At 52.4% G+C, this 25,068-nt stretch overlaps 4 protein-coding genes and 2 pseudogenes across 4 annotated transcripts; 3 read left to right on the top strand and 3 right to left on the bottom strand.

The window, feature by feature from the left end:
• Nucleotides 1-654: 654 nt before the first annotated feature.
• SAPIO_CDS8223 (uncharacterized protein) lies at nt 655-2,231 on the bottom strand (the record flags this gene model as incomplete). The annotated part of the gene is made up of 2 exons (XM_016789905.1): nt 655-1,358; nt 1,460-2,231. The coding sequence occupies 2 exons, from the start codon at nt 2,229-2,231 to the stop codon at nt 655-657; spliced, it is 1,476 nt and encodes a 491-aa protein (XP_016640168.1).
• Nucleotides 2,232-2,955: 724 nt separating this feature from the next.
• On the top strand, nt 2,956-3,885 carry SAPIO_CDS8222 (annotated as a pseudogene; the record flags this gene model as incomplete).
• Nucleotides 3,886-4,164: 279 nt separating this feature from the next.
• SAPIO_CDS8221 (uncharacterized protein) lies at nt 4,165-7,532 on the bottom strand (the record flags this gene model as incomplete). Its single annotated transcript, XM_016789904.1, has 3 exons — nt 4,165-5,561; nt 5,632-6,272; nt 6,331-7,532. The coding sequence occupies 3 exons, from the start codon at nt 7,530-7,532 to the stop codon at nt 4,165-4,167; spliced, it is 3,240 nt and encodes a 1,079-aa protein (XP_016640167.1).
• Nucleotides 7,533-8,845: 1,313 nt separating this feature from the next.
• Nucleotides 8,846-10,906, bottom strand: SAPIO_CDS8220 (annotated as a pseudogene; the record flags this gene model as incomplete).
• Nucleotides 10,907-16,669: 5,763 nt separating this feature from the next.
• On the top strand, nt 16,670-19,526 carry SAPIO_CDS8219 (Uncharacterized protein; the record flags this gene model as incomplete). Its single annotated transcript, XM_016789903.1, has 2 exons — nt 16,670-19,228; nt 19,290-19,526. The coding sequence occupies 2 exons, from the start codon at nt 16,670-16,672 to the stop codon at nt 19,524-19,526; spliced, it is 2,796 nt and encodes a 931-aa protein (XP_016640166.1).
• A 2,001-nt stretch (nt 19,527-21,527) lies between these two features.
• Nucleotides 21,528-24,019, top strand: SAPIO_CDS8218 (Ubiquitinyl hydrolase 1; the record flags this gene model as incomplete). The annotated part of the gene is made up of 4 exons (XM_016789902.1): nt 21,528-21,536; nt 21,828-21,966; nt 22,055-22,166; nt 22,267-24,019. The coding sequence occupies 4 exons, from the start codon at nt 21,528-21,530 to the stop codon at nt 24,017-24,019; spliced, it is 2,013 nt and encodes a 670-aa protein (XP_016640165.1).
• Nucleotides 24,020-25,068: the final 1,049 nt, after the last annotated feature.

Below are 25,068 nucleotides of genomic sequence, written 5' to 3'. Positions count from 1 at the left end.
CCGCTTGAAACTAGAACTGGACGCATGAGAGAGGCTCACGATATCAATGACATCCTCGCTGACGAGAATCAAACTTTGTCTCATGTATGGGCTTCGTCGTCTATTCCCCCCGGAATTGGCTTTTGCTGTTCGGAACTTCTCTTTCCTCCTTCCTCCCTCTTTCTTGTCTTATAATTTGTCTGCAAATGATATCAGACGACTCTGTCCTTGACCAAGCACTTTCGGATCCAATACGGCCTGACGGGTAATCGGACCTCGCAGGCCTTCAGCATAGCTTAAGTGTGTGAATAGTACAACTCGCAGTAGCCTTTCGTACTCGGGTTACCGGCCTTGGGGGGCGTCGTCCGCTATGAAGCTCTTTTGTAAACATTCCAATCTTTGGGAGGGGTGTGTGTTCTGCTCCTCCCACCACACTCCATCGAAAATGTCCTTGGCAATCTCGGAGAATCTTGATTAACCTCCTAATGCGTACCATAGCTCTTCCCACCTAGTAAGGGACCTCGAAAAGGAGTGAATGTGTCACTTCGACCTGATGGCTTCCAGCACTCACCAAGTAGTCGAAGCGATATAGGCTTAATAGTGTAGCGTGTTATAGGACCGCAATTTAAGAAGCTATAGAGCAACCAAGTTCTCCGTTGGCCGAACTCGCGATGGTCACAGCTTGCCTCCCTTGGAAGCAAACCACCCCCGCGTCTGCTCGGCGCCCATAAACGAGACCATTAGCATCCTTCCAAATTCATCAAGGTCGTCCGGCTCCGCTTCCCGAAACATATCCTCGAAACTAGAACACTTGACAACGAGGTGCCGTCTATCCCTCCACGCCACGGCAAAGTCCACCGCGTTGCGCGCCGTCCATAAATAGGTCGACAGCGTCCACTCCTCGCAGAGCAGCGTGTCCTCGCACGAGGGCGGGCCCTTACAGCTCAGGATTTGGTAGGCAACTAGGAAGTGCAGGGTGAAGAGGCAGGTGCGACGCGCGGACTCCGTAAAGATCCACGAGCGCCAAAACGCCTCGGTCTCGGTGATGGGGAAGAGGGGTAATTCCTGCGTGCTTTTGGTGAGATTGGTGAGACTACTGGACCGGCTCTCGTGGGCCGAGATGACTGGCAGTAGGGCCGTCGACGCCTCCCTGAGGAGGGGTATGGTGCTCTCGGTAGAGGCGCGGAACTGGATATCGCCGTCCAGGAGGCCCATCAGGTGATAGACCAGGAGGGCTTGGCAGCGAGCGAGGGCTTCCAGCGGGGAAGACGGGATGGGGGACTCGGCTAACTCTTTGGTGCGGGACATGATAATCCTCATAATGAAGGGCTTATTGAGGCTGTTCCTGGCATTGTACATGGCACAGCATGCAATAGCATCTACGGGCGGAAGGAAGTAGGTTAGCACACGCCCCCCAGCAATAAAGGAGTCAGGTGGCCCACACAGAAACGCGTCAGGGGGTGAGAAACAGCACGGGAACAGGGGAACAAGGAACGCTCGGCACAGTAACGAGAGTAATACACCATGAAGCAAAGGAACGAGGGCGTGCGGAAGTAGATGAGCGGGTGTAGATAGATACCTTGAACAGACTTCGGCATATTATCTTCGTACAGAGACGAGTGGCACCAAGGCGCCCGGAGCTCCTCGACGAGCATCTTGGGCGTCCTGCGAAGCAACTCGAGCGAATACTCAAGCCTGTCGGCAATGACATGAGGCAGAGGCTCGAAGCACCCTGGGTCCGCCCAACGAGCCGGCAAACCGATGTCGAGGGGGACCAGTTGACCCGTATCACCCGCCATCAGGAGGTCATTATTATTATCCAACCCGGGCAGATCAATCGATCCAGATTGAGGAGACGGTTCCTGGACCAGGTCGCACCCATACGACATGCAGTCAACACCATTCATAGAAACCGGTTCCCGAGTGAGAAACTCGTCCAGCAGTGCGTCGAAGGCGAAAGTCTCCGTGGTCTTGTTCAGGACTGGGGTCGTCGGCACCGGCGCCTCCAGGATAACAGAGGCCGCATGGATGGAAGAGGGGGTGCTGGGAGTGCTGGGAGTACTACTGAGGGACGTCAACCTATTGCTGTTATTGGGCCGGATGCCGTGGGGGTAGTGGCACTCAATTCCGCGACCTGCGCAGCGGAGACAAGAAGGTTGGGCCAAGTCGCAGCGTCTCTTAGCTTTGGTGCACGCAGCGCAGGACTTGCGCCGAGGCGGCGGATTTGCGCGTTCGACAGCGGTCATCGACATGGCTTGGCTTTCTGCTTTCTGCCCTGTTTCTTCCTTTCAACGGTAGAGGTAGAGAGAGGGGCGAAAACAAGGACGGATACACTGGATATTGCAATATACATGTATCTTGGAAGAAGAAGAACACAAAAAAACACAGAAAACAAAAAAAAAGGGGATGAACATCATCCCGATTGTTCCTTCCTTCGCGATCATCGTCGTGGGCACTGCCGCCTGCTGACGGATGCTGATGTCTTTGTAAGCCGGCAACTTCCGAAATTCTGCGGAACTCCGCCCAAAGACCGCAACTTTGACGCCGCAACTCCACGATGTGATCTCGCCGTATTACTCGTTTGCATTTCTTTCTCATCTCAACGGTCATCGTGCTTCGTAATCCCCGACGGGACGTGTGGATGTAAGCCGACCGTCATAGGAGGTACAGACGGCAAATTCCGTTCCGTCGTCCAGTGTCACAGTGGAACTCCATGGAAATCCGCCCAGGTCCCCATCGCGGAGGTCAATCTCACCAGCGTGCGCGGACATGATAACCTCGGAAGGATATCGAGGAAATTGAAATGGTTATAAAAGGCGGCACTGGCAATCGCGTGGAAACATGAAGGGGAGAAACTGGACATCTCAAATCCATCAGCATCGCAATCAATCACATCAATCACATCAAACAGCTCACCAAGCAACCCCGTGCTAGACTTCTGTAAACCAATTTCTCATCCCAATCAATAAAATCACCATGTCTCCCCAAATCTTTGTCTGCGGCGCAACCGGCACCCAAGGCGGCGCTACGGCCCGCCACCTTCGCGCCGCCGACGTCACCGTCCACGCCCTCGTCCGAGACACCTCCTCGCCCAAAGCGCAGGCCCTCGAAGCCCTCGGCGTCAAGCTCTTCCCGGGCAACTACGACGACGCCGAGTCCCTCAAGGCTGCCCTTGCGGGCTGCACGGGCATCTTCCTCAACTTCTCACCCTCCTTCACCGACTTTACCCAGGAGACGCGCCACGCCAAGACCGTCATCGCGGCGGCCAAGGAAGCCGGCGTCAAGCATGCCGCGTACGCCTCGGTCCTTGGCCACGATGAGTTGCCCGAGCTGCTGGCGTCTTCTGGGCTGGTCGTGGCTACCGCCTTTATCCAGAGTAAGCATGACAATTTCAACGCCGTGGTTGAGGCTGGCTTCGATACGTGGACGAGGTTGCAGCCCGGCAAGTTCATGGGTGATTTCATTGCCCCCGGCGTGCCCATGTTCCCTGATCTCGGTGGATCCGGAATTTGGGAGTCGGGCATCCGGGCCGAAGACGAGATCCGCCTCGTTGATCCCGACGATATCGGCATCGTCAGCGCCGCTGCGCTACTTGACCCCGAAAAGTACAACGGTCAAAAAGTCGACATCTTTTCTCAAATCGTAAACCCCGTTGAGCTTGTGAAGACGCTTACAAAGGTGTCCGGAAAGAAGGTCGGCATCGAGTTCCTCTCCGAAGAGGAGCTCAGCGCGAGGATCGCTACCAATGTGTATTTGCTCGGCCAGCGGCTCACCAGGTACTCGGGGCTCGGGATCCCCTTGGAGACTGCCAAGAAATGGGGCAGTAAATGCCAGACCTTTGAGAACTTCTTGCTCAGGGAGAAGGCCACGGTTGATTCCACTTTTGCCAATGTGCCTTCGGCATAATGTGCTTGAATCGAGCCCGGGTCTGGTCAGGGTGGGTAATTTCTCTTTGGATTCTCTGGTCTGGAGAATGATTGACAGGGGCTAATGACCCGGCATCTGTCCTCGGGACTGCGGGCCCACGGGATTGTGGAATCAGCGGAGACTTTGTACCATTTAACCTATTTTCTAATTGATGTTAATCTTCATTATTGTGCTGTATCGTGTCTTGGAAAGAAAAGGGTATCTAACAAAAGCCTCCCAAAAACACCAGAGCTTTGACACTCATTCTCTCTCCCTTCTTCATTCGTAAGTCCTTCCCACCTCTGGTCGGACCACTCCATTCTCGACCGTACCAAATGTCAAATGCCCAATCCCCATACTTGATTCCTTTCTCGCAGGGAAGAAGAACTGAACTGAAGCTGACCGATCCCCAAGAGGGACAATCGTAGCAACCACGCCCCACCTCAACTTCCTCCTCGCCAACCTCAACCTTGCCTTCCGCGCCTCCTTCTCATTCTTGAATTCCTGCATTATCATCATGCCGCCCTGAGTGATTGCGCTCTGAGGACGATAAGGCGTCGCTGGCGTAGATGTCGGCATCGAGTCAGCATTCTCGTTACCTGCCCATGGGAGTCTCCTTCCGGGCTGTGACGCGGGGGTTATGATACTAAGCCCGCTGACGGGTAACTTCCTCTTCGACTCGTTGAGGCGAATGGTTTGAGCGAGGGGTGAAATCTTCTCATCCTTATAGCTATCGATCCAGGGTGCTGCTGGTGGCTCTAAACCGGGGGTCGGAAGCGGGGGTGCCTGATCATGCTGGTGGTTCGGCTCGAACTTCATCTGTCCCCAAACTGAAGGCGGCCTGGTCTGCTCAGCAGAAGGCGGTGTGGGTGGCTCGATAATTGTTCGCGCCTCAGACGTCGCTCGCTGGCGATAAGAAGATTCTGGCCTTGTATCGTTCGCTGACGGCAAGGACGTGCGATCGTGCTCTCTTGGCGTAGGCGGGACGATTGTGTTTGCATCAGATGCGGCCCGTGAACGTGCCGATACCAGTGACCTGGTGTCGGCTGCTGACCTCACGTTATAAATCGACGAAAGTGGCCTTGTTTGCCGATACGGCGTTGGGGTCGGCGGTTCGAGTGTCTGGGTCTCGGACGTTGCCCGAGGACGATACGAAGTAACCGACCTCGTGTCCCGTGGAGACCTCGCATAATATGGGGATGGCAACGGCCACGCTTGGAGCAAAGGCGTTGGGGTAGGAGGCTCGACCAACTGCGCATCTGACATGGCTCGAGGCCGATACATCGACATCGTCATCGACCTCGTGTCCCTTGGAGATCTTTCTTCAAAGGGTGATGCAGGGCCGATAAGTTTCTGGCCTTCTACGGCTTGATCCTGTATCCAGGGCGACTTAAATACAAACGGGGAATACGGAGCGTTGCTTAGCCGAGCCTCGTTTCCAATCGGACGAACATGGCATGCTGCCGAAATCACCCGTGAGTTGGCTCCAACAATAACCATGTCGCCCTTCAGTTTGGTAAAAGAGATGAATAAAGGCAGGAGAGCGAGAACGAACGAAACAATGCTAAGGATTAGCAATGCTTTGACGGAGTAGCTGAGAGCGACGAGAGTATTTGGCTCGAAACCGATGCCGTCCTCAACATCACGGAGACCGGCTCCGTCTTTGCCAAGATAATCTAGTAAACATCAGGTTAGAAAAGAGCTTAGGGCAATATTGGCATCCAAGTTTAGACTTATTAGACTTACTACCCTCGAAGATGCTCAGGAAATACGTGTTAGACAGAACCCAATGGAGTAGCCCACTGATAACAATAAGAAGAATGCTAGCCGTGAAGGGCAATTGGAGACGATAGGTCGAAACCTGCGAGCCTCTGGGCGTCGTTACCCTCAATGGTTGATACGCAAGACTGTACGAGTTCCACTCCTTTTCAACAAAGAAACGAGTGACAAGCCCGTTATAATGATAGTAACAAGCCGCCAACACTACTTGAGGCTTGTTCGCAAAGAGAAGCGCTAAAGGAAACGAGTTCTCAGGAACATCCAGGCTCGTCATACGTCCATTCTCTGAGTTCCTAGGACCAAATCTAAAGTAAGAAAAGACGAGGATGCTCAGTGCCCAGAGGTGAAAGGCGTAGGTAAGAAACCAACTAAGCAATGAGACAGCGGATCCCTTGTAGTTGGCTCTCTTCGTCCACTCGCGTGGAGTGGCAAGGCCGAAACTGCCATTTCCTTTCTTCCTCATAATGTATCGTGAGACCAAAGTTGGTTTATCAGAGATGGTTAGGGTGCACATATTCTCCGTTGTAAGGTCCGGATCGGCAATAAACGAAGCAATGGCGTCTCCGGGGGTTACCAACGTGTCATCCGTAATGTTCTTCAGAACAAGGCTGGAACCAGTCAGCGATTTGGATATCACCTCGCGGGACCATAGCAAAGTGGACTTACAGAGATAGCGTTGCGATCAAGGCAATGCAAAGTGCTGAGAGACCCATCATAAGAGGAGAAACCCCTAATTTGCACAGCGGCCTTGACTCCTGAGCAAGACAGTACTGGACGTCCAGATTATTGAATTCATCGAACCGGAATCCGTCCCTCGACAATCTGGATATCTGATCCCCTGACTCGTCTTGTGATTCCTGGAACTGAATCGTCCATGTCTTGTTGTTCTCCGGGTTATTCAAAGGATCGTCAATGACGAGAGCATCGTGGGCCCCCAACGCACGCCCGCAAGACTGTATGCATGCTTTGCTGCCTTTTGCGGGCCGGGAAATCATCTCGCACACGGTAGAGAACCACAGCGAGTTCACTTGATTAGTCGGTACGAGGCTGTCCCAGTCTGATGAGGCGGAGGGACTGAGATCAAATACCTGAGATCGCGTCCATCCTCTGGTGTTCGTGGTTCCTGCCGTGTTCACCACGACGACGAGATCCTCGAAGTTCCGCCCACCGTGGCATTTGAGATACTTCTTTCGACAACTCGCAGGCTCGAGGCGCCTCCAAGTCGTTGCGGTTGCCGCAATAGCTTCAAGTTCGCGGACTACCTGAGGAGTATTTGCCAGAAACGAGCTAGCGTTAACTTCGCGACCGTATCCCGGCTCGAATCCTGGAAGAGCAAGACTGGCTCCGGGAGGAAAGAATCCTGCACCATTCACGAAAGGCTCAGCAGCTATCGTCAAATTCCACAGCCTTCCTGGGAAATCAGTCGCGAACACGGCGCTGTTAAATAGCATGTGGACGGGAAGCGAAGCAATGAGCAAGCACAGCCACGCAAAGACTTTGAACTTTGACAGCACGAAGAACAGGTTTGTGAGAGATGGCACCCCAATCTCCACGGATCTGCCCTTCGCGTGTGCTGCATCGACTTCTTCTCGGTTCGGCGAGTTGAGGACCTGCATCGAGAAATTCGCGGCCGAAAAGACGAGTGTCGCCACAATATTTAGAATCAAATGAATCGCGAAGTTGTATATCCTCGTCCTATCGCAGTCTCCCCCGAAGAAAAGGTAGTTGCCCATGAACGATTGGGTCTGCTCGCCGACGAAGAAGGTTGAGATGACAAGGCCCGCGAAGAGCAGCGCCAGGAGAAGGATGTTGAGTCCAGCCGCGCGCCTCCAGCCCGTTGCCTGGGAAAGAACGAAGAAGCCGGCCATGATGGTCTAGTGGCCGCGGTAGTAGAATACCCCCTAATGGGTGATGCTGGCTATCGTAGATGCGTGAATAGCACCATTTGCTTCGATGAGTTAAGAGAACGTACGATGAACCACAGCCGGGGGCGAAACGGTGTAAGGTCGTAGTCCAAGAGCAGATCAGTATGGCGTACGACCCTTGGCTTCAACCCATCCTCTCTTAGGATACCTCCGATCCCCCTCTCTCTCCACATGCGACGCGCGCGGGAGATCACACTGATCCCTGCGCTTCTGTCTGATTTTCATGGCTAACCGGAAGCTCTGGTCAACATGCGGCATTTGAGTGAGTAGAGGGGATCAGGTAAATTGTTAAGCAAGATAAAGCGTTCGGACCCAGCAGACTGGCAAAGGCGCCACGATGCTCGAGTCAATCCACATTTATCCCGATCCTACTCTATGCATCTGCCCGCACCCAAGAACGGGCAGGAATCGAGCCGCTGCGAAGCTGAAACGCGAGGGGCAGCCACGGCCCGGCAAGTCCCATGCCTTCAGCTGCTTGAATTCACAAACTCCCAGGTTCGCGAGAAGGACGGTATCATCACGTCTGAAATCGTGTCGCAAGGGTGTCCCAGTCCTGCATAACCACATAGGGCTGCTACCAACGTCATTCCAGTCCCATGGGGTAAGTGGCATGGGACATGCAATTTCTTAGATTCCGCTGAGCACGCTTTGATCAATCGAGATCTGCCCCTCTGCCCACCCCGCGCTCCAACGCGACGGCGATTCTGTCCGAAAATTCCTGGTATTTATTCCGGACAAATTATCGCAAGGGGATCGAGATCCCCAGGACATAAAATAAATTCTCCGTCGCGAAGAATTCCTGGCCAATATTGTCATGATATCCGACCTGCCACGATGATCTCACACTCTCCTGCAGCCCAAGGACCGCCCGCACCGGCGTTTGACAAGCTCGAGGCACCACAGTCGTCTGTGCAGCAGTCCCCTTGGCGTCCTGGGAAGCAGATGAAACCAATGCCTCCAGCAACGACGGTTTGTGCACGACAGCTAGCGCCCACGACCTTGACTGTGGCACCTCAGCTCGTAACAGGTCAAAAGGCGGCCCTTGAGAGAAACGTCAGATGGTTTTCTCTACCACATGAATTGAAAAGTTGGCAACATCAGCACAAGTAAAAATCAGATTCTCCTCGCTCTCGGGGAAAGTGACAGTTGATGTATACAAAGACGAAGATCAGGCCATTATCCACCAGTTTGACCATTAATGCATCTCAATTCAAGGAAATGAGACCGACCATGCTGAGGCCAACCTGTGTATCTGTCTATGCAAACTTTCTCTTCCACTCATCATTGATGTCGATGTAATCTTCGGGCCCGTACGGATCCGTAATTTCCTTCAGCCACCCACGTTTTCGATGGATTTGGAGGCCAAGATCCGCCATCAACACATCCATGTACGGAACGGCGTCAAACACAAAATCAGGATATTTCCATCCATGGTCTGCAGGGTACCTCCACTTCCCAAACCGATTGTACAGCACTGTTTCGTACTGGAGGTCGTCCAGCGACAACTTGTCTTTCCTAACTACCTGTCCCATTTCGCCCACAGCCTCCGCTGTGTTAACCGCAAGAACGCTGCTCGGGTCACGCGCAAGCTTTCCACCGAAGTAGGCCGCGATCCACAGACCCTGGATGTGAGTGCAAAGGGCATTGCTGAAATTCATGACGCCCCCTGCCACCGCGAAGTCCTTTGTACGTAGGAACTTAGGGGACACGGGCGCGATGAAATGGTAGAGAAGGGGTGGACTGAGGGGCGACTCGGGTGCACCGGGCTCATCAGTACTGAACGCCCCCTGTTGTATAAGGGGCTTGTATCGTTTGTTGAATTCCGGAGGGTTGCGGAGACTCGGGAACCGCTGCAATATTTCTCTGTCAGCCCTCTCAAATAGTCCGGCCTGTGAGGCCAGATCATGCTCATCATCTCCATTCTGGATGAGGTGGGGGAGCCCGATTTCCCTCTCGATGCCCTCTGGGAACATCTTCAAGGCAGGGGCATGCTTCCAGCCGGTCGCGCAAAGCATTCCGTCGGAATCGAGAACATCTCGGGTCGCGTTGGCTAAGTGCACTTTCCCTTCGCTCAAGTAATCGAGATCCGCAATATGCACCTTGACGATGCCGCTCCGGACTAATTCGAAGAAGTCTGTATCATAGTTGAGGATGCTGAAGGTGCAGCCAGTGAACATGGCGGTGGTCCATGGCTTGAGCTTCGACGTTTCGGCATGTTTATCGAATCCACAAAGGTCGTGGACATCGGAGCCAAGGATTTTCCAAAAAGCATTCGTGATTGTGCGTCCTATCGCCGTACCATGGAGAAATGAGCGGATCATAGAGTAGCCACCATCTGCACTCCATACACAGGGGCTGAACCAAGTAAGGAGTCGAGTATCTAGAGATACAAGTTAATAATCCTAGATCAGATTTGGACACCTTTCTCGAACGAATCGCAAGTGAGACGTACTAACAAGCTTTTCCAACCATAACCTCAGGGGAGTCACGAACGGCGGCGCCATCCAACAGCTTCCATGGCCCGACTCTGCAATCTCGTCCGTCAGCTTCACCACTGATAAAAGTTCGCTGCTGTGTCTCGGTACTTACCACGAATGACCCAATCAACCTGAACACCCTTGGTCCCGTAGGCGTAGACAGCATCCCAAGCAGACTTTGTGCCCCCAAAAACAGTCATCCTCTTCGTGTGTTCCGGGCTAACAGTCTCTGAATGTTTGAGAAAGTCTTTCGCGTGAAACAGGGGCCTGGCAAAGTCCTCTTGTCCTTTGATACGTGGCATAAATGGCTCTGAGGTCAGCCCAGTTGCAAGTACGAGGCGGCGGGCGAAGATCATCGATTCCTCGCCCTTCACATCTTGTCGGTCCGAGCTATCTACTGGACGGATTGTCAAAACCCATCCTCCCCCCGGCTGGTGCTCGGCAGACAACACATGTGTTCCACAACGTATGTCGTCGAAAAAGCCGAATCTTTTTGTGTACTCCGTTAGGTATGCATGAATGGCTTGCCCCGTGGGATGCTGGCGTGGCTGGATACCAAATACAGCAGGATCCATGGGGAAGTCGGGGAATTCATAGGTTCCTAGGAGGTTATTTGACTTGAGCCCGGGATAGAGCCGGTGCTCAGCCCATACGCCTCCAATAGTCGAAGCGTAGTCCAAGATGGCGATGGCATGATCAGGATGAAGTTCGCGGTACTGTTTGGCAGCAGCAAGACCATACCAACCTGTATTGAATATTCAATGAGCACATTGACGCAAGAGCAGCCCCGAGAGAAGTTTACTCACCCGCCCCCACAACAACAAGATCTAGTTTTTCCATAACTTATAGGCAAGTTCTCCTGACGCTGTTGGCGAGAGTCTATTCCTTTCGGGCTGATAACGATCGTTGTCCCAGTCCCAGATATCCTGAATTAGTAGTCGAGTGTGGGTGAATCCAATGTGGTACGAAAAGTATTTCAAGGCGACCTGGCTCTTACCTTACTCCAACTATTTCGACTCGACTATGATGCTAGTTATTAGGAAAAGCGGGAGATCAAGAATAGAATCGTCGAGGGCAGTCTTCCGCATCGCTGATATAATCGGGGGCAGGAACCCTCCCAAGTTTCATCGTTCGTCGAGAATGTGACCTTTGACCCGACCAACCAATCGTCCCCGCGACAATCCTTTCCAAAGGGAAGAATGCAAAGCGTAAGCTTGTAAGCTTACTTGCATCAAAATCTTACACCATTGGGTAATTGTGCTGACTTTGAAAGGCGGCTGACAAGACTTCATTGAGGAGGCACAGACCCATGCACTCGTTATCCCATGCTTGTTGTAGGGACCGAGTCAGTGTCGTATGCATCCCGAAAAGCACATAAATACTGGATGCATGTCCTGAATACATACTTTGGACGTAGGTAAATCATTGAGAGCGCTCGATTGTTGTAGAAACCAGGGGAGTCTCTGAGGAAAGAGGATTGAAGCACGCAAGGCCCGTTGGATCGAATAGCAACTTGGATCGGGAGGCGGTAAAGTAGTCGGCCAATTACTGGAACCAAGAATGCCGGGCCGACGACGTGCTCCGTGAATGAGTCTAACCATCGCAGACTCTCAAAGCTCGGAACTCGGCGCCGTTTGTCTAGCACAGCTTTGGGCAATGCAAGTCCGGGGGACCAGGACGAAGACTTCGATGTGCCATGTGTCAACACAGACAGTGTATCGATTGTTTTGCGTATGGTGATTCTAGAAGACGGAATTCATCGTCTGTGTGAAGCTCTTGCGGGGTCTGTAGAGAGGGATATGAATGATCCAAGGAGGCTCCGGAGAGAGCTTCGACTGGGATGCCTAACTTGGTACGTACCATCGAAGGGTGGAAAGAGCATCAGGGTGGTTGGGCAACTCGAAGCCCACTACTCTTTGTCCGGAAAGTCCACCTCAACAACTTGACTACGTCCCCTCTGGAAGGAGATGGCAATGGGAGATGACGAAGATTAACCCCCGGAAAGCGAAGTCGCGCCGATGATGTCAACATCGAGGGTACGTAGCGCTTACAAACGGTACTTTGACGTCCAAGACTGAGCCCTTGACTGTGCCTGCTTCAATAGCTCGGCCGATATCGTGAGGCTTTGGCAGGTTCGTGCTCCATTGATCCATTGATGCCTTGATCCATTGCTACGACATTGATCTGCCTCCGAACTACATTTTTCAGTCCATCCCTGGGACCCAACATCAGACTCCATCGTACACCCCGTTCTAAGCCCGAAACGATATTCATTGTCATGGCAAACGCCGCCACTTCATCCCTCTCGTCCCCGGCTCCATGATTCATAATTTCGACAATCTCTTGATAAACAAATATTCCTTATCCGAAATATCACACCCATGTATCGATCCGCTCGACGCCGACCCTCCCTCGCCTGGTCACGACGCCCATCGCCACCAAAACGGAGGAGAACAGGCCGGGAGGCCTTCAGGAGAGTATCGAGGTGCCTGTAGTTCTATCTTCCCAACAGCATCGCCCCCCAGGGGCATCTGTTGTTTTCCGCCCATGAAGGTTTCGAGTCAAGCACCTAGGGATGGACAACGAACAACTTGCCGAAATACTAGCCAGTGAGTTACCCCCCTTCCGCGGTTGATTCCTATGCCCGTATCTCTTTGTTTCTCTCCCTATCCCGGGACGCACTGTTCCTTCCACTAGCCAGCTCCCCGACTTCCGCATAATACAAGAGCACGACTTCTTTTTAGTGGATAACAATTTGACCTTTGAAAATAGGGGAAAACCTGGCGCTGGCAAGATCGCAACTCCGTATCCAACTCCTCACAGCCTGCATAAACATCGCCGCCGTCGTCCTAACCTTCTGTACCTTGCTCTGGTGGTTCTTCGAACACTACCTCCTTTACAAAAGAGGCCACGTTGCGCATGCGCATATAGTCCGAGATTATTCGCAAAGAATGAGGTTTCCGATGCCGCCGCCCGACCTATCCTTACTCCACCAACGAATCGCGACACGCCAGATGTCAGATCTCCAGCGCGACGTGGACTTTCTCATCCGGGAGGTGAGAATGAGACCACAGAGATTACGGATCCCGTATACTATGGAAGAGTTACAGCAGATATTTGAGTTTCCGCAAAACAGTCAGCAAAACAATCAAGCACACAGTCAACAAGACACGATACCACCCGTTTGAGAGGAATTTGTGCTCGGGGGAGGAAAACACATCCGTCTCTGCCGGTCACTGGGATTGGGCTCTTTGTTTCTCTAGGCGAGTGAGGGAGGTAGGCAGGATGGGCATTTTGGGAAGAAGAGCATCTCCGAGCAGAGCCATTCAATACGATATATTCCACAAAAATTGTTTCATCATTGACTAGTAATCGTATCAAACTCGATTTGATATAATAACGTGCCGAGCCAACTACAAGAAGGAGCCGAGAGAATATGGAGAAAAGGCAAAAAGAATGATCTAGGCAGGGATCGAACCTGCAATCTTTTGATTCGTAGTCAAACGCCTTGCCATTGGGCCACTAGGCCATTTTTCCGAAGGAAACTGGGTTGGGACTTCGCCTCTGATGGAAACCCCATTAACGGAACCCACTGGATAATCGCGCATAGCTTCTGCGTTTCTGTCAGACAGGGCATCCACTCGACAGTTGAACTCTTACAAAGGAGACCAAGACGCTGACAATTGCTCTCCTCAGCCACTTAGTGTGCTAACATTGCAGTGCTTCGTACCTCCAGAGGGCTCATTCGGCTTAGGGCCGGAGATCCGGGTCCAGCCACTGATCTTGCTGGATCCAGATGAGGCAGGAGCCTAAATGATAGGGTTGGACGGCAGTCAAAGGATCTCCAGTGCCTGGCAGTGGCTTGCACCTTGCTCCAGGGGCCAGTCCAGCCCTGCACAGGGGAGTTCGATGCCGGGGGCTCTAAGAATGGAAAACCAGGCACGAGGACAAACGCCAATTTTAGCACTTTGGGATGTCTTGGTCGAGGGAGGTCTTGCTGGATGATGAGAGGTGCCATTGTTTTGCCCCTGAATGCAATTAATAGACTACTACTTCGTACTATTACTTCAAATTGTTCGCACTTCGTATCAAATGCTTCGAGACTATTTGGCCATTTGAATATTTACTGGATGTCTTGGGAATTTGATGGGTCGTTGCCACAGGCTGTGATAGGCCGATGAAGACGGAAGCGCTCGATTTTGTCAAGTATTGAGATTACACGGCGGCTTTTGAATCACACATTGAATGATCATATTCTTCGTTGTTTCCTTGAGTGGAAACGCCCCCTTATTTCTCGGACCTTGATGGGACGGGTCCGTTTGCAACTCTACCCTCGTCTCGTCCGAAGCTACGAGAACATCTCTATCGAATTTTGAAGTGTGAGGTAATGTTACAACCGATCAATGTACCGATACGTTGAGGATGCACGTGAGTAATGCGGCGTTCTAGTTTAGGCACCACGCCGACGGTGGAGAATGGATAATACTGCAACGCACTGCGCTCGATATTATTGCAACCTAGGAACGCTGGATGAGATGATGGGTGATGATGCATTGTGGTGACTGTGCTGGTGGCTGCCTCTGCCGCTCTGCAACGCCAACTCCAGACCACATACTAATATCCGTCTCCAATCACGTCCAACCAGTAAGTCATATCTCATCGTCACCTGGCATACTTTGCCTGCCCTCCCCGCCCTCCATCAGAGGAAGTGTACCTCTCCTCTTTACATAATGAAGCTGAGGGGGAGAATGGAGAGAGAGCCATTTCGACCCAGGCACGTGATGCTCGAGTTGGTGACTCCGGGCCGTGATCCATTGCATCGACTTTGTGGTGCAATCCATTGAATAACTTCAATGTCTTTCGTAGCCATTAGTGGGTACTGGATTGGTAGCCGCTCTCAAGCCGAGAAGATCCATTTTCCCCAATCGAGTGGGACCTTAGCTACGGAGTTGACGGAAGCCCAAAAGAAAGCAAAGTCACCAGAGGATGGAATGGAATAGAAAAAGAAAAAAAACTTCTTCAATAAAAAGAAAAATCCCCACCGGAAGCCACTAGAGGAGCGGGAGACGGGGGTGTTGCTTTTGGAGTTTGGACGGCAGCCGCCGTAAGCACTTTCTGCCTTAATTGGGAACATCGAAAGCCATCCAATTTTACAGACGCAATGCACAGTGGGCAAATGTTTAGTTGAGTCGGTGGAGTCTCGGGGGTACCTGAGTCAACACTCCTATTTGGACTATTGACATGTACATTTATTCTTAGATCTTGGTCATTTACAAAGATAGTGTTGGAGTGTGCGAAATAGTGTAGATTTTTGTCGACAACAGACAGCAAGAGGCGATGTCCTCTATTTTCGTGGTGTTAGAATACCTCGTTCTCCAAATTGTTCTGCTTTACTTTGCAGCTTCGCTCTGATCCCCTTGTCCCGATCGTCGAATATCTTATGGTGGTATTATCCGCCCCTGCCTCCACTACCAGAGCCACCCAATCCCTCCCTTCCGGTACCTTGTACGTGACTACCGTGGGTCATACTTCGACTAGTTTAGAATAGTACTGCACCCATAACATTGAACTTCCCCGTCTCTTCAATGTTGTCTCTTGCTTGTTCAGCGTGGGCTGCACGACAAGTACATTTGGCTCCATTTTGAATTATCGATACTTGCCCGTTACTCGTGGAGTCGTGGCTAAGTTAGGTAGTTATTGTCCAGTCCATCCAGGCTCTCCAGAGCGACAAAGTTACTCCTACTCGCCTCAGCGCTCAGTGCTCTGTCACTACCAAATCTACAGAAAATTCCCACCCCCAACTTTCTCTGCATGTACGGAGTAGAGACGGTGGACGATTCCATCCATCTCGGCACCGCTAAGCCTAGTTCCTAGTTTTGCATACAACATCCCCGGTCTTTCGCCTCGCCTCCTGTGGACGACCACGCCGCTTAATTCCACTCAACTTCCCCTCCTTGAGCCTCCCTATCCAAGAAAAGCGCGTTTCGCGAGCCCTTTGCCATCAGCGACCACATGCGACGCATGCCCAATATAATCGTCTCCTGACCGAATCTCCCCCCTCGTCGAAGCGTCACGTTTGAGGAAATAAAACGACAAGCCCATTCTGCCCTGCCTCCTTAGTGTGCGACGACCTTGAATATCCGTGCTGTTTCCTCAACCACCCCCTTCCTTTATCCTCATGACGAACCGACAATCCTGAAGAATCCCCCCCCCCCATTCGAAGGAGAGAGAGAGCGTGCATACTTTCGTGTACAGCAAAGGGGGAAAAGAGATCGGAGTTTTAAAGTCTGAAAGGCCGCTTATTTGGCACTTTGCCCAGTTCAGGGCCAGACTTTGATCCTCGATGATGGTTCGTTCCAGCGTTATATGTCGAGATGCCCATAACATTGCCTTACTGTGTCCCCCCTCTGCCCTGTCAACCGTCGATAGGCAGGAATGGCCCGCTCCTTGGTCTTGGTCTATGAGATCTATAGGCCGGGCTCTCCCCCCTTCGTAACAGGCAACAACACATCCCCAGGAGCCCGACAAATGTGGCCTTCCCTTGCCATGCCTCCCTAAATCGTTGTCAAGAATACACATGTTGTTTTACCTGTTTGGACTAACATGTGTCTCATTCGCTTCTTTGTGCAGACCTCATCTCGACCCAACCAAGTTGGCGCAAGCTTTTCCAGCCGTCGCGGCCATTCCAACAAGCTGTCCATATCAGATCCGAGCCACCACGTAACAGAAGCCATCGGCACGTTGTACGATGACGAGGATGACGATTCATCGCTCGACCAGCCCCACCGACATTCCGTCGGCGGGCGACCGCTCAGCTTCATGCAAACCCCATACACCGAGCAACTAACCAGGGGAGCCACGCCCAACAACTCGGAAACGCGACCCTCTCTCGAACGATCGACGTCCGACAACACAGGGTTCCTAAGCCCCAATTCCGCCAACACTGCCAACGCTGCCAACGCCGCGCTAAAGAAGGCCCAGACGATGCCCACCAGGATCCCGAATCGCCTAAGCACGTCCTTCGATTCGAGCGGCATGCCGCCGCTGTCACCGACCCTATCACTAAAGGATGTGCAGGCCGACCCCGCCACGTCTCAGTTTGCCCTGACGAATATTGACAATCCAAATGATATCGCCCAGGAGCTCAGTAATCTCCAGGCTCTCAGGAGGATGTCGATGGATGTGGGGAACAACAATGACCCTGACATGCTACCCTTTTCGGCCATGTCCCTCATGGCCATGCCTTCCATTGCTCCTTCGGGCGGCGACGACGAGGCCGACCCCTCCAGGTTATTATGGGTACCTGCTAGGGTCCACCCTGAGTTGGCACCCATGGAGTTCAAGTCCTTTTTGGAGAAGAGGGTACAGTCTATCAAAAGGAGGTCTGCGAGCGAGTCATCCCTGTCGGAGGATGACGGCTTAGCCCGTAGCAACTCGGCTGGTTTGAGGAGGAAGAAATCCATGCTGTCGAGGCAGATCGACCCCTCTGGAGCCAGCGGAGGCTCAGGCTTTGTAGACGGTGCCGAGAGGCTAGGGCGCCAGGGTAGCGGTCGATCGACGCCGGAGTTAACTATTGACGAACTGGTCAAGGACCCGAGCAAGGTCGTGCAGAAACTCACCCAGGAGTCGAAGATGCAAGAACTCGGTGCGGAGTCCAACATCGAAGATATGCCCATCCTGCCGATGCCGCCCGGTGCGGGGCTGCGAAGATCAACCCGAACGCAATACAGGAAAGGGGGAAGTTTACGCAGTAACAAACTTCCATTTTCGAAACGCATCGCTTCACGGCAAGCCGAGGCAGCTGAGGCAGCAGGTGACGATGGTCAGCTCCCACCTCCAACGGCACCGCCGGGCCACGGCCTCTCTCGAACGCAGTCAGAGCCAATCTCTGAAAATTACTCACGACCAAACCGCCCTTTGCGGAGACAGCACAAACTCTCCCAAGATTCAGGGTCGCCAATCACTGCATCACCTACCACAGCAGACGCAACAACACCAACCGCGAAAGATGCCACTGCCTCTTCACAAAACCGTACATTCCAGGTTGACGGAACCAGCAGCCCAGTTCCCCAAATAATAGAAACACCTCCCGAGGAGACTCTCTCTACTACACAACGCTTCCCCCAAAGATCATCCTCCCAGAAAGCCGGAGCCCAGATGCTCACAACCCAACCTCAACAACAACAACAGATTAAGCAACAGCAGCAGCAGCCGATAATCCCCGATGAGCCACCAGCGAAATCAAGCAAACGTCAAGCAGTTGCGCGACAAGCTCAAGCATCTCCGCAGTCCCAGGCAACCAAGACCGCCTCGAGCCCAAGCGAGATGAGCCCCAACTCCACCCCGGTTCTCGCCGATGGCCGATCCAGCCGAACCGACACCCTCACCTACATCCCGACCTACACTGGAGACGACAAGAAGCACGACAGGAAGAGCAAGCGAGACAAGGACGACGACGCCGGCAGTACGACCTCCTCCAAGTCGGGCTGGAAGTGGTTCAAGGGGGACGACAAGAAGAAGAAGGACGACGACCATAAGAAGTCCAAGAGTAAAGGGTTCGTGGAGAGCAATGTGCGCCTCGACGTCATCCAGACATCTATTGAAAATGCTGTATCCAAGGGCCGCGAGAGCCTCCTTCTCGACAGGGACAGCCCGGACAACAACAAAACCAACGAAGATAGGAAGAAGGAAAGCAACCGCAAGTCCGACTCCAGGAAAGAGAAGGACGGCAACATATTTTCCAGCCTGTTCGGCGGCAGCAAGAAGAAAAGCGAAAAGGAAAGCGGCAAGAAGAGCCACAGTCGGAAAGTCTCCGAGGAGCCCCCTTACCGACCGCTACGACCGGACATGGACTACCCGTGGACTCGATTCCCCCTCTTGGAGGAGCGCGCCATCTACCGCATGGCCCACATCAAGCTCGCCAACCCGCGCAGGTCGCTGCATAGTCAGGTCCTGCTCAGTAACTTCATGTACAACTACCTCGCCATCGTGCAGGCCATGCATCCGCAGATGCAGATCCCCGTTTCCCCGCAGCAGAGGCGGCTCGAGGAGGAGCGGAGGAGGAAGGAGCAGGAGAATCAGTATCTTGCGGAGCAACAGCAGCAGATGCAGATGCAGGGTAATCAGGATAGCATCGACCGATATACATTTGACTACCATAGGGTAAGCGAGTTAACATAAGTCCCTTGAAGACAGTAGTTCGCTAACTTGGGCGGTTTATCAGGATGCAAACCAGGCGCAATATGGCGAGGCGCATGCTGCAGACGAGAGCGTCGATTATATGGATGACACTCATATTTATGACTACGATGAGCACAGCGATCAGAATGATCCGAGGGATCATGGGAACTCTTACGGTGGCCATGATGGCAACTATGGACAGCAGCAGGGAGGCAAAGACTACTACGCTTACGGGAACAAGCAGGATGGTGACGACAGTCGAAGGGGGGATTTGTGGTAGCCTCCTCTGGGAAAGCTGTGATGGTGCTCTGTTCCTCTTTTCTTCACAGCTAAATCCTCGTCGAGAGGTGTGCCGACTCGAACATAATGCCCCTTTACTCCTGGGACCCGAGTTGCCTAAGTTGAAGCCTTGCAAGATCCGCTGCGGAAAGGAAGGACGAAGCAGAGTGCGCGGGAGACTTGGTGCATTCATGGAGGATTGGATGACGGGAAGAGAACTACAGCAAGGATCGGGAGTTTCTATTGTGCGTGTATGAATGTATCTCCGAAAGCTTACCAACATCTTCTTCATGCATCAGGGCGGCGTTTTATTTTCATTGGGAACCGGAGGAAAGGAGGAGGTGTAAACGTTTTTCTTTTCTTTTTTTTTTATGTGATGGGGAGTCTGAAACATTTTTTCCTTTTGTACGAAGATGTCTATTTCTTTATCTATTTTATTTCAGGCGCGGTTTTATCTCCTTTTTCTTGTTTTACTTCTCGTTCCTCGCCTCTCCCTTCTTCCCTTTCCCTCCGTTTTAGGCCGTCTTTTGCTTATTTTGGTCCCTTTTCCTTTATATTTCTAGGAATGAAATGCGGAATGAGTGGTTGTCGAAGAAGGAAATGAACAAGATGCAGCGGGAATGGAGAGAGAGAGAGTGTGTGTGTATAGCTTTCTGGCGCGGCACATAGGGAAACATGAGATATTGCCAGAATTCCAAATTGTGGAGGTAACCAACATTGTTTCCTAAGGTTGGCTCTACTGTTTTCAAATACTTGGTCCTGGATCATGCGTTTGTGTAGTCGTTGTGTGTCTGGGTTTGCTGGTGGGTGTATGGATATAAGCGTTGCCCTTTGATGAGAAGAGTGTTTGTCTCAGCAGTTAAGACAAAGAAAGGGCAAAGGAAAGACGCCAACAATCACGGTCACAATCAAGATAAGCAGGTCGAATTTCTTAGGATTTCCGTGCTACCATCGAGGACTTTTAAGCTGAGGGGAAGGAAACACAAATGTTAATCAAGTCTCTGAGGCTGCTTCTGGACGTCTCGATATTGGTTCTCCCTCCTTTCGAATGTACTGTGACTCTAGCAATTCGAGAGGCTGGCCGGGTGTCTAGTTCAGAGCGAGCTTGAATTATTGTCGACATCATCTCATCTTATCAATCAGATCGGGAGAGGTAGTTGAGCGTACTCATCGGATGAAGATCCATGTCCAGAGGTTGAGGAGGAATCAAATGCCCAGTCCAGTCAGTGAAGGTCAGGCGAGTATCTACCGATATTTTGCCGCTCGACACCTGCTCATGCGGCTTGACAACACTGTGCTAATTAATAGTACAAAATAATTGGTGGATGCCCCCTAATACGATGGGCAAACACAACAGCACATTTCACAATTTTATGAAGATTAATCTCAAAACCCACTGTACCTCTGTATTCTCCCCACGCAACTTCATTGTAGGAAGCCGCTCGGTCCACTTCATACTTCATTGGGACATTGCAGGCGAAGTGGCACTGCACCTTTGGAATTGAACGTTGATTCTTGAGGCTGTCGACTCCTTCCCAAACCCTGGTCCGCTCTCAGTTCCTCACTGCCAAATTGTACCAATCCAGTCCCAAGGAATTTTTTGTCCCCATTCAGCGTTTGATATTTTCCTAGATCATCACCAACCCAGCCTCGTGCTGCATCCCGACCTCTTCTCTAAACCCTCCCTTTTTCTTCATCCCCCATCCGAACCTTCCCCCATCAAATCGACCTTCCACACATTTCTCCTAGCTCTCTCTTGATACCCCCGACCCGCCGACGCGATCGATATCGCGAAGACTCCGACGCCCATTTCCTCTTGAATCGAATCGTTTTAACCCAAAGCTTGCCTGAGGTCTCTCCTTTCGAAAGGCCAGGCTAGCAGCACTCAACCCCATCCCGAAACATCCCCTCCTCCTCCTCGCCGGATTCTTCCACGCCTCTTCTGCAATCTTCCTTTGACGACTTTCTTTGAGCTCGCCCGATTTTTTTTTCTTCCCCTAGGATGGCCGCTGTAAGTAATTTATCAAGCTTCCACGTCACCTGCGTCAGCCCATGTCTAGCTCTGCTTGAGCGCCTCGCACAGGCAAGGAAGCTTTTGCGACATTTACCTACCTCCGCCTCGTCCGTCTCCTCTGCCCAGCCGTCGACAGATAATCCCTCCTTTCCTTCCTCCATCTCTTTCGTCGACAGGCTCATAATTACGCTTTCTTCCCTACCCGGCGCATCTTTTCTCCCCTCGCCTACTTCATCAGACCAAACATCATCTTGAAATTTGATACTAATGACTCGCCGATCTCGCCAGCCTCGTATCTACAACAATTCAGGCTACCTGCCTAATGGAGCCACCAATCTTCCCCCGGGTGCCGCCCCTCTGCTGCCCAATCAGGGCCGAATAATTCAGACTGGCCCAATCCGAGTACTTTGCATAGCCGATGTTCGAGGTGCGCCCATCTCCCCTATACCGAATCTTACGTTCCGAATCACCCAGAGAAAAGGGAATGAGCTTTTGTTAACCGTTCTTGCTTGTAGGAAACCTTCGTTCCCTTAACGAGCTCGCCAAGAACGCCCGTGCCGATCACATCATCCATACTGGCGATTTCGGTTTCTACGACGACACTTCTCTCGAGAGGATTGCGGAAAAGTTTGTTGCTTCCCACTCGCTCACATAACCCGTCCCGGGTCCAATGCATTTTGGTGTCATCAGCTTTGGATGGTGATGCTAACGATTTGATCGTCTTTAGGACCCTTAAGCATGTCGCCCAATATTCCCCTCTGATCTCCGAGACCGTCAAGAAGGCTATCCAAGCCGGCCCCAGCCCCGTCAAGACTCGCTTCGCCCCCCACGATCTCCCTTTATCCGAGCTTCCCCTCTTGCTCAGTGGCGAGCTGAAGCTTGACGTGCCTGTGTACACAGTATGGGGAGCTTGTGAGGACGTCCGAGTGCTGGAGAGGTTTCGATCCGGCGAATACAAGGTGCACAACCTCCACATCATCGACGAGGCCCGATCCATGCTCCTAGAGATTGGAGGTGTCAAGCTGAGGCTCTTGGGTCTAGGTGGTGCCGTTGTCATGCACAAGCTCTTCGACAATGGTGAGGGCCGAACCACGATCGCTGGTGGCCAGGGTACCATGTGGACCACTTTGCTCCAAATGGGCGAGCTCATCGACACGGCAAATCGAGTTTACGATCCAACCGAGACCAGGATCTTCGTTACCCACGCTTCGCCTGCGCGGGAGGGCATCCTCAACCAGCTTTCCGTCACTCTCAAGGCCGACTTTTCCATCTCCGCCGGTCTTCACTTCCGTTATGGCAGCTCCTACAATGAATTCAGTGTGAACCCGACTCTCGATCACTACCGTGGTAAGCTTGCCGCGTCCAAGGCCTCTTTCAACGACGTCTGGGAGACGGTCAAGGGTGAAGTAGAGCCCGCCATTCAGCAGAACGAGGCACAGCAAAATCTGCTCAAGAACGCTCTTCAGATCGTTGAAAAGATGCCTACTACTGCCGCTGGAGGTAACCCCTTCGGAGGCCCCGTCGCCGGCCAGACAGCTCTTGGCCAGGTCGATGAGAGCGCTTTCAAGAACATGTGGAACTTCAACCTTGCAGATGCCGCCTTTGGCTGGCTTGTCCTCGAGATCCAGGATGGAAGGATTGGTACCGAGATGCGTGCCCAAGGCTTCAACTTTGCCCACCGTGGATCAAAGCAGCCACCCGCGTCCATCCCCGTACAGCCAGCGCCGGCTTCACCTGCAGTATCTTCCCCCAACCCCCAGGCCAGCCAACAGCCCGCGCCTCCTGCTGCCGCCCCCAGCCGACAAGCACCTGCGGCCCAGCAGCCTAAGCCCGCTGTTCCTTCTCCGGCCCCTGCCAGCGCTCAACCTAAAGTCGTTACTCCCCAGCCTGCTCCTACCAAAGAGCCCGAGAAGCAGGCCCCTGCGGCTAATGGATCCACCCCTACACCCGAAACGTCGGCCTCGCCAGCGCCCAAGACACCAGCGCAGGAAATCATCGGCCTTTTCATTATGAACGTTAGCACCGATGACCAGGCCCGTGATCTCTTCACAGATGAGGATAAAGCCAAGATTCTCAAGATCGAGAAGTGGGGTGCATCGAACAAGGTCGCCCAGTTTAAGACGACCGAGGAACGCGACGCCGCTATGGCTCGACTACCCGATGACATCAAGAACCGAACTCAGGAGGACCGGTCTAAGCCCCTCGTTAAGATCTTCCAACCCCGCGAGTCCAAGCCGTACAGCAGGGGCGGCGGTGCCGGGAATTGGGGCAGCAGCGGTCGTGGCGGTTCTTCCAACGCGGGTAGCGGCTACCGAAGTGCCGGTGGCGGCGCGAGCGACTCAGAGAGCACCCGACGAGGTGGTAGGGGTGGCCGTGGTCGTGGCGACCGTAGCCGGGGAGGCAGGGGCCGAGGTGGCCTGAAGGATGGCGGCGCTTCCTCGCCTGCTCCCTCTTCTGCCACCCCTGTTCCGGAGTCGTAAGGACATCTAACCCCATACGTCTCAATCCCCTCGCCATCACTTGACTCTCTATTGTGGACGGTACCCCTATCTACCGTCTACGACAGCTCGTCACAGGCGAGTTAACAATAGCAAGCACGTTAAAACAACAGCCTCGTACGGCTACAGTATTACTGCTGCGTTGCGAACCTTGGAATGCGAGGACGTCGCCCGAGGAAGAGCAGAGATGTGATGTACTCCTTTCAAGTCTTAGAAGAAGTGGATTATCTAGTCTTGACTGCAATGATACCACGGTGATATTTTTCTTCCTATCCGCCAAAAGGCGGCTATGTATTGGTAATACGATGGAAGGATCTGCACCTTTTGGAGGGGAGAGCACAAAACTCCTCGCAGAGTCTGGTATCGTACTCCTTTCGAAGTACCTATTCTTGTTTTTCTTTTTCCTCTTTTTTATTCCAAAATCTTGTCCTCTTTTTTCTGGGATCAAAATGTCACCGTTCTTGAGGGTGTTGTTTTCCCGGTTCGCGATGTTTTTTGGAGTCGGGAGGAAATTTAGTTTTAGCGCTTTTATTTTCTCATTCCTGCGCTTTCTGTCATGTTAACTAGGTGTCGTCTAATGGAACCTCTGTTCCCAATCTTGTGTTTCACAATCGTCGTGGTTTTGAAAGATTGGTTGTGGACTGTTTGTTTTAACCATCATTGTTCCTTTACACACCTTCTCCCGAATTCACCTTGGCAACAGGGTGGTGTACCGTCTTCACTGGAACCCTCTTGTTCTGCAGAAAAGGCTTTCTTTTTTCTTCTTGTTTCTCTTCGCTTGTGTATCTTGAAAGTGCGTGTAACTGAAAAGACGGGGCTGTTTTGGGGGCGGAATGAACGGAGGGTTAGGGAGGGACAATAAAAATGCTGCGTTAAACCTCGAACTCGCTGATGATATCATTCACCTCCCTACAAGCTGTGACTGGCATCCATACTTGTAAAGCATATTTCTTCTCTCCGGCTTAGTGATACGCGAGGAAAAATGTAGGCATGGCTTGATTGTAGAGGGATTTTATATATGATCATCTTTC

This window comes from Scedosporium apiospermum, assembly GCF_000732125.1.
Source record: "Scedosporium apiospermum strain IHEM 14462 chromosome Unknown SEQ_SAPIO_0121, whole genome shotgun sequence".
NCBI lineage: Eukaryota > Fungi > Ascomycota > Sordariomycetes > Microascales > Microascaceae > Scedosporium > Scedosporium apiospermum.
Note: the sequence above shows the minus strand (reverse complement) of the source record. Positions and strands in the feature narration are given on the sequence as shown.